This window comes from Triticum dicoccoides, chromosome 1B, assembly GCF_002162155.2.
Source record: "Triticum dicoccoides isolate Atlit2015 ecotype Zavitan chromosome 1B, WEW_v2.0, whole genome shotgun sequence".
Lineage (NCBI taxonomy): Eukaryota > Viridiplantae > Streptophyta > Magnoliopsida > Poales > Poaceae > Triticum > Triticum dicoccoides.
This window is the reverse complement of record NC_041381.1, coordinates 553128053-553137000: the sequence shown is the minus strand read 5'-3', so window position 1 is coordinate 553137000 and position 8948 is coordinate 553128053. Positions and strand designations below refer to the sequence as shown.

General features: G+C 49.7%; 2 protein-coding genes across 2 annotated transcripts; both read left to right on the top strand.

Moving 5' to 3' along the window:
- The first annotated feature begins 2451 nt into the window (after positions 1–2451).
- LOC119308295 (probable WRKY transcription factor 70) lies at positions 2452–3699 on the top strand. The gene is made up of 2 exons (XM_037584403.1): positions 2452–2828; positions 2952–3699. Exons 1-2 carry the CDS (start codon positions 2554–2556, stop codon positions 3586–3588), a joined length of 912 nt encoding a protein of 303 aa, XP_037440300.1. The 5' UTR covers positions 2452–2553; the 3' UTR covers positions 3589–3699.
- A 690-nt stretch (positions 3700–4389) lies between these two features.
- LOC119308287 lies at positions 4390–7708 on the top strand (the record flags this gene model as incomplete). The annotated part of the gene is made up of 4 exons (XM_037584392.1): positions 4390–4696; positions 4751–6120; positions 6248–6481; positions 6734–7708. Coding segments are annotated over exons 1-4 (2886 nt in total), but the record flags the coding sequence as incomplete, so codon positions are not given.
- Between the last annotated feature and the right edge of the window lie 1240 nt (positions 7709–8948).

Here is an 8948-nt window from a genome sequence, read left to right as displayed (position 1 = left end):
GCAACTCATCCTGAGATGGGAGAGCCGCCAACCGAGTAGCCGCATCTATCATGTTATCCAAGGGGTTAGAAAAATGCCATGGAGGCGTCGGAACGTGCTGAGGAGGGGTCAAGTTCAAACGTGGGGGGTCTATAGCATGTGGTTGAACCGGTTCTCCAGCCACCGACGCCTCAACAGCCCGATCCACACCAGGCGCGTTACTGGTTCCTGCCCCAGGCGTGTTGAAAAGGTTGCTCACATCGTAAGTCGGGGGCAGCCTGCTCACATGCCTTCTGTTGAAGACAGCGTTTGATGCATCTTGGTCCAGGCTTAAGCAGAAGCTCTCTGCCTGAAGCCGTTATGCCTCCCTGTGGAAGGCTGCTCACTCCGTTGCCATTCGGGTGTTCTCCGTGTTTAGCTCCTCCTTGGTTTGTGCTATCTCATCACGCAATTTTGCAACCTCCGCGTTATCCTGAGTTTGATTCGCTGGGTTAACCTCCAGCTTTAACAACGTTGTCAGAGCATCCAATAGATCGAACAAGACTTGAGCCCCGAGCGCACAGGGCCTCCTGCCCCGGTAGCCGTCGTCGTCACTGACCTGGAGATCATTGCTGTTGCAGTCGTAGAATCCTGCCCTGGGTGTGTACCGGCCATGAAGATCGTGACCGGTGTGGTGGCTCGTAGGGGTCTAGAATACTGTCACCATCGGAACAGCCCCCAAGCCCGCCATCCTGAACCTGATAGATGGAGTTGGTCTCACTAGTAGAGGACTCGTCGCCTGAGTAGATAACTGTCTCACCACCAGATTCAGATCCTCCTTTCAGCTTCGCTCCATGAGCGAAACCAACAAAAACATGCTTCGGGGCAGACTTAACCTTGGCGGGTTGCGCGCGCCGAGCCGACTCGACAATGTCGGTGCAGATGTCCGACTCAGCTTCCGACTCACCAATCTTGCCAATGAAGATGTGGATCCCGCCAAAGGGGACCCGGTACCCGTACTCGATTGAGCTGACCTCGGGGCCCCAGCCCTCGTCGTCGATGTAGAGCTTGCCGCGACGACTCTTGGTCATCCGGCCCAGAGCATACCCCTTGAGCCCTGCGAAGCTGCCCTTCAAGAACTCGAAACCACAGTGCGCTGGCCCCATGGTGGGCGCAACTGTCGTGGAATTGTCACGTCAGATGCCCTAGCGTGAGGACTTATGTGTGAAGCCATCGCAATGTAGTGAGATTGAAGGGATTAAACGGGACAAGGGACACAGAGAGTTTATACTGGTTCGGCCCCTTGCGGTGGAGGTAAAGGCCTAATCCAGTTTAGGGTGGTATTGCTTGGGCTTCGATTATCAGGAAGCGAATACGCTTGACCTAGTTCTCGATCTCTTCTTTCTTTCCCTAAACCGCCGTCGGGTCACCCCTTTATATACATAGGCTGATGCCCGGCGGCCTCCAGAGTCCCGGCCGGCTTATACACAACCTGTCCGGCTCGGTGACAGAATCTACACTTTCCTTAACATACAAGTTAACATATTTGGTTTACGCCCGTGGGCCTCAAGTCGCCTTTGGGTCTTGGGCCTTCAGTAAGCCTGCCTCCTGAACCGCCATCTTCAACATCTTCATGGGCCTTGTCATTCTGAACCGCAAGTGGTATGACCCGGCCCTCCTGGGTGGGTCATCCCTAATAGTTATATTCCCAATAGGCGCGACGACAGTGGCGGCCGGAATGGCAGTGGCGGCGTTCTTTGGCTCGGTGGCCATGGCGGGAGGCGGGAGGGTTTTGGGGGAGACGAGGGAAATGGGGAGGTTGTGCCCCTGACGTGCGGGCCAGGGAGAGGACAAGGGTGGGCGTCGCGCGTGTCCACGGTCTCTCCGTTTCGACCCAACCACGGTTCAAGTTTGAGCCGAAAATGGTCACGAACGGACAGAAAACGGACGCCCACCCGTTTGCGTGACGCGTTGGACCGCATTTTCTTGTTTGTTTCGACCCAAAACGAACAGGACGGACCAAATGCAGCCGCGCGTTGGAGTTGGCCAAGTACTAGCGCTACAATCTAAATGCCATTGCAACATACTGTATCAACTATAGTGGTGAAGTACCCGCAAAAAAAATATAGTGGTGAAGTGTGCAGGTGTGAACGCCTCGGTTGGTCCCCTGCAACTACTCTCGTAGTCTCGTTACTTTAGCCGAGGTACGACGCGCCATGCGACGCGGTACATGATGGAAGCAACCGCGCGTATTCGAAACGGCACGTGGGTAAATTAATTGATGTGATTTGGTTGAGGGAGCCTCACTCTCTCGATCGAGCTCAGCACCACCGTACGTACTATACGTTGGTACGTGCCATGTGCTCCTTGGTCGCCGCTGCTTCCTCGAGCTGGCGCTGTCCAAAGATCGTTCCAAATTCCAAACTCAGCCGCGTGCGTGTATAAATCTACACCACCTTTCCACGGGGACCTCCACCACCACCTACACCTCCTCCTCCTCGGACGAAAAGCTTTAGATCCAGAGCAGCTGCCACAGCACAATCATCGGAGTCGCGTAGAGCCAAGGAAGAAAGCAATCTTTGGATCAGCAGACACATGGCGGCACTTGTCACTCCCGCGGGTTGTCCCACCGTGTCCGAGCTGGTCGTGCAGGGCCGGGACTCGGCCGCCGTCCTCGAGGCCCTGCTCCGGGGCGCGTCGTCGCCCGACAACGCCGGCATCCGGGAGCTCGCCGCGGAGATCCTTCGCTGCTGCGACCGCGCGCTCGCCGCGCTCCACGGCGGCGAAGGCGCCGTGGTCGGTGTCTCCGGTGGCAGGAAGCGAAAGTCGGGACCCGGCGGCGCTGACAACCTGACGAGGCCGAAAAGAAGGTATGCTCGCTAGCAAACTGATGTTGCGCTTGCACATGAGCAGGGCGGTGTTGCCCACCGCGCCGGCGTTCAGGTTTCCAGCCGAGCATTGATTTAACAAGACGGGTTCACTTTTTTCTCCAGGATGCGCGAGAGCAGCGGAGAGAAGGAGGCGAGGGTCGAGAGGAGGCGGACGGCCGAGGACGGGTTCATATGGAGGAAGTACGGCCAGAAGGAGATCCACAACAACAAGCACCCGAGGCTCTACTTCAGGTGCACCTACAAGCACGACATCGGCTGCCAGGCGACGAGGCAGGTCCAGCAGGCGGAGGATGACCCCTCCCTCTACGTCATCACCTACTTCGGCGACCACACCTGCTGCCAGGGCGACGCCGCTGGCGCCGTCCTGGAGGCCGAGGACGTCAAGATGCAGCCATTCGTCATCAACTTCGGGTCGGCCACCGCGAGCAGCGGCAAGCCGTGGCTCTCCTTGCCCAGCGACACCGACGATGGCCGGAGGAGCGACAGCGGGGCCTCACGCTCGTCGCAGGTCGTGTGCTCGCTGGAGGAATTCGAAGTGAAAGAGGTCAAAGTTGAGTCAACGTCAGAGCACTCACACTCGACGGACCCGGCGGCGGCGGAGCTGAGTTCGTCGGCCGACTTCTCTTGTGCTTCCCCGGCATGGGACCCTCTATCCGGCTGCTTGGACTGGGACCGCTTCGGCGATAGCCAGTTCGACTGCGAGTTCATGGATTTTGACGCCATTCCTCTGTTCCAATAGCTTAGTGTTTTTTTTTTCGGGTGTTCCAATAGCTTAGTTGCTGTTCTGGTTCTCTCAGCGCAGATGTTTTTGTGAAATACGTATGTGTTTCTATCTATATTTGTTGTACCAGCCAGTGATGAACAACATGAGAGCGAGTGTTTGCACAATCATTTGATGTACTCCTAGTAGTTTAATCTGAGCTGGTTGCTAATCTACACCGTCCAAAGAGCATACACTGGTAGAAAAAGAGGCTTCCATCTAGCCCCATTAGTCGCGAAACTGTAGGAACCGCGACTAATGAAGTCTTTAGTCGCGGTTCGGCAGACGAACCGCGACCAAAGGCTTGGGCCAGGGCGCTCGGTGGCCAGCTGGTGCACGTGAGGGGCTTTAGTCGCGGTTGGCCAGGCCAACCGCGACTAAAGGTGCCCAAAGGCCTTTAGTCGCGGTTGGCCTGGCCAACCGCGACTAAAGCTCCTCCCCTATATATACCAGTTCAGCGCACTCACTTAGTCATTTGGTGCCACTTCTCTTCACAAGGGGGTGTAGGTTTGCTTTTGGTTCCTCTTATGCACACAAGGTGTTTGATGAAATGCCCAACAGCGTGAAACAAACATGATATGAAGTGTTGGAGCCACACTTGAGGTTCCTCCTCGATCGCGGTTAGCAACTTGAACCTTTCATGCATGTGTGTCATTGATAAAATATGCATGTGTGTTGTTCATTGTTTAATTTCTATTGTTTATAGCTAGTTACTTTAACAAATGCATGATGGTTAATTATATATTTTATATTATAATAATACAGATGAATCGGCAATGGATGTACGGTAACCGACTCTCCCGCGAGTTCACTACGGGTTTGAAAGATTTCCTCGTAGTGGCTAATGCGAACAAGCAGAAGGGTTTTGTTATCTGTCCATGTGTTGACTGTAAGAATCAGAAGGGTTACTCTTCCTCAAGAGAAGTTCACCTGCACCTGCTTCGGCACGGTTTCATGCCAAGCTATAATTGTTGGACCAAGCATGGAGAAAGAGGGGTTATAATGGAAGAAGATGAAGAAGGGGATGATTTCATTGATGAAAGCTATCTTGCTCATTTCGGTGATACTTTCATGGAGGATGCTGAAGGTGAAGGGGAAGGTGAAGGGGCAGGTGAAGGGGAAGGTGAAGGGGAAGGTGAAGGTGAAGGTGAAGGTGAAGGTGAAGAAGAGGCACGTGATGAGACCGTTGATGATCTTGGTCGGACCATTGCTGATGCACGGAGACGCTGCGAAACTGAAAAGGAGAGGGAGAATTTGGATCGCATGTTAGAGGATCACAGAAAGTCGTTGTACCCTGGATGCGATGATGGTCTGAAAAAGCTGGGCTGCACACTGGATTTGCTGAAATGGAAGGCACAGGCAGGTGTAGCTGACTCGGCATTTGAAAACTTGCTGAAAATGTTGAAGAATATGTTTCCAAAGAATAACGAGTTGCCCGCCAGTACGTACGAAGCAAAGAAGGTTGTCTGCCCTCTAGGTTTAGAGGTTCTGAAGATATATGCATGCATCAACGACTGCATCCTCTACCGCGGTGAATACGAGAATTTGAATGAATGCCCGGTATGCACTGCATTGCGTTATAAGATCAGAGGCGATGACCCTGGTGACGATGTTGAGGGCGGGAAACCCAGGAAGAGGGTTCCCGCCAAGGTGATGTGGTATGCTCCTATAATACCACGGTTGAAACGTCTGTTCAGGAACAAAGAGCATGCCAAGTTATTGCGATGGCACAAAGAGGACCGTAAGTCGGACGGGGAGTTGAGACACACCGCAGATGGAACGCAATGGAGAAAGATCGACAGAGAGTTCAAAGATTTTGCAGCTGACGCAAGGAACATAAGATTTGGTCTAAGTACAGATGGCATGAATCCTTTTGGCGAGCAGAGCTCCAGCCATAGCACCTGGCCCGTGACTCTATGCATCTACAACCTTCCTCCTTGGTTGTGCATGAAGCGGAAGTTCATTATGATGCCAGTGCTCATCCAAGGTCCGAAGCAACCCGGCAACGACATCGATGTGTACCTAAGGCCATTAGTTGATGAACTTTTACAGCTGTGGGGCAGACCTGGTGTCCGTGTGTGGGATGAGCACAAAAAAGAGGAATTTAACCTACGAGCGTTGCTTTTCGTAACCATCAACGATTGGCCTGCTCTTAGTAACCTTTCGGGACTGTCAAATAAGGGATATAATGCATGCACGCACTGCTTACATGAGACTGAAAGTGTACATTTGCCAAATTGTAAGAAGAACGTGTACCTTGGGCATCGTCGATTTCTTCCGAAAATTCATCCAGTAAGAAAGAAAGGCAAGCATTACAACGGCAAGGCAGATCACCGGCCAAAGCCTGCGGAACGCACTGGTGCTGAGGTATTTGATATGGTCAAGGATTTGAAAGTCATCTTTGGAAACGGTCCTGGCGGACAATCAGTTCCGAAGGGAGCTGACGGGCACGCAGCCATGTGGAAGAAGAAATCTATATTCTGGGAGCTAGAATATTGGAAAGTCCTAGAAGTCCGCTCTGCAATCGACGTGATGCACGTTACGAAGAATATTTGCGTGAACCTCCTAAGCTTCTTGGGCGTGTATGGGAAGACAAATGATACAAAGGAAGCACGGCAGGACCAGCAACGTTTGAAAGACCCTGATTCCGGAATGGTTTCAAGGTCGTGCCAGCTACGCTCTGACCAAAGAAGAGAAGGTCATCTTTTTTGAATGCCTGAGCAGTATGAAGGTCCCGTCTGGATTCTCGTCCAATATAAAGGGAATAATAAACATGGCGGAGAAAAAGTTCCAAAATCTGAAGTCTCACGACTGCCACGTGATTATGACGCAATTGCTTCCGATTGCTTTGAGGGGGCTCCTGCCGGAAAATGTTCGAGTAGCCATTGTGAAGCTATGTGCATTCCTCAATGCAATCTCTCAGAAGGTAATCAATCCAGAAGATCTACCACGGTTACAGAACGATGTGATCCAATGTCTTGTCAGTTTCGAGTTGGTGTTCCCGCCATCCTTCTTCAATATTATGACGCACCTCTTGGTTCACCTAGTCGAAGAGATTTTCATTCTCGGTCCTGTATTTCTACACAATATGTTCCCCTTCGAGAGGTTCATGGGAGTATTAAAGAAATATGTTCGTAACCGTGCTAGGCCAGAAGGAAGCATCGCCAAGGGCTATGGAAATGAGGAGGTAATTGAGTTTTGTGTTGACTTTGTTCCTGACCTTAAGCCGATTGGTCTTCCTCGATCGCGGCACGAGGGGAGACTTAGTGGAAAAGGCACGATCGGAAGGAAATCAACGACATGTATGGACGACCATTCTCTGACTGAAGCACACCACACTGTACTGACCAATTCCAGCTTGGTGGCTCCGTACTTTGAGAAACACAAGAATATTTTACGCTCGGACAACCCGGGGAAGCCTGAATCCTGGATTAGGAAGGCCCACATGGAGACTTTCGGCAGTTGGTTGAGAAAACATTTAATGAATGACAATGATGTTGTAGATCAGCTATACATGTTGGCCAAGACACCATCTTCGACTATAACGACTTTCCAAGGGTACGAGATAAATGGGAATACATTTTACACGATCGCCCAAGATAAAAAGAGCACCAACCAAAACAGTGGTGTCCGCTTTGATGCAGCAACCGAGAATGGGCAAAAGGTCACATATTATGGTTACATAGAGGAGATATGGGAACTTGACTATGGACCCTCCTTTAAGGTCCCTTTGTTCTGGTGCAAATGGTTCAAGCTAACAGGAGGTGGGGTAAAGGTGGACCAGCAATACGGAATGACAATGGTGGATTTCAACAATCTTGGTTACCTTGACGAACCATTCGTCCTAGCGAAAGATGTCGCTCAGGTTTTCTATGTGAAGGACATGAGTAGCAAACCGAGGAAACAGAAAGATAAGAAAACGATCAGTACATCATGCGATGATCCAAAGCGCCACATTGTTCTTTCAGGAAAAAGAAACATCGTGGGAGTGGAGGACAAGACAGACATGTCAGAAGATTATAATATGTTTGCTGAAATTCCGCCCTTCAAAGTGAACACCGACCCAAGCATTAAGTTAAATGATGAGGATGCTCCATGGATACGGCACAATCGTAAGCAAGCAGGGACACAAGGGAAGAAATGATGTGTAATAATTTATTGTACCAAACTTTGTTGAATGGATCATGTGAATTATATTACCCGTGATGTGTTTGGTGTCCATTTTCGAATGATTCGAGATACCACTGATGATACATGAAATTTGGAGTGATTTAGTCATACTCCTGCCTAGGCGTATAAAATTTTGAATTGAATTAGTTTTATTTTTCTGAATTTTTGGATATATTATTTGTATTTTTAACATTTTGAATTGAATTAGTTTTATTTTTCTTAATTTTTTGATATATTATTTGTATTTTTAGAATTTTGAATTGAATTAGTTTTATTTTTCTGAATTTTTTGATATAATATTTGTGTTTTTAACATATTGAATTGAATTAGTTTTATTTTTCTGAATTTTTTGATATATTATTTGTGTTTTTAACATATTGAATTGAATTAGTTTTATTTTTCTGAATTTTTTGATATATTATTTGTATTTTTAACATTTTGAATTGAATTAGTTTTATTTTTCTTAATTTTTTGATATATTATTTGTATTTTGAGAATTTTGAATTGAATTAGTTTTATTTTTCTTAATTTTTTGATATATTATTTGTATTTTTAGAATTTTGAATTGAATTAGTTTTATTTTTCTGAATTTTTTGATATAGTATTTGTGTTTTTAACATATTGAATTGAATTAGTTTTATTTTTCTGAATTTTTCGATATATTATTTGTATTTTTAACATTTTGAAAAAGAAAAAGTATTTTAAGAATACCTTTAGTCGCGATTGGCCTGCCCAACCGCGACTAAAGGTCGTTGCGCGCGGGAACAAAAACCCGTCAAAAAAGCCCTTTAGTCGCGGGTCTCCTCCCCAACCGCGACTAAAGGTTACCCTTTAGTCGCGGGTCGCCTCCCCAACCGCGACTAAAGGTACCCTTTAGTCGCGGGTCACCTCCCCAACCGCGACTAAAGGGGGGGCTATAAATACAAGGGCCCGAACCCCTTCTCGTCTTCTCCGAATCAACACCGCCGCCGTCGCCCTCGCCCTCGACGCCGCCCGCCGTCGCCCTCGCCCTCGACGCCGCCCGCCGTCGCCCTCGCCCTCGACGCCGCCCACCGTCGCCCGCCGCCCCCTCTCGCCCACGTACGGCGCTCGCCGCCCCCTCTCGCCCTCGTACGCCGCCCGCCGGCCTCCCTCGCCCACCGCGCCGCCTCTCGCCCGCCCTCAACGCC

Bases quoted from the DNA above. Each gene is read 5' to 3' on its own strand.
- LOC119308295 (XM_037584403.1), top strand. From the start codon at position 2,554: ATGGCGGCACTTGTCACTCCCGCGGGTTGTCCCACCGTGTCCGAGCTG. The intron at 2,829-2,951 runs GTATGCTCGCTA...TTTTTTCTCCAG, and splicing joins CTGACGAGGCCGAAAAGAAG to GATGCGCGAGAGCAGCGGAG.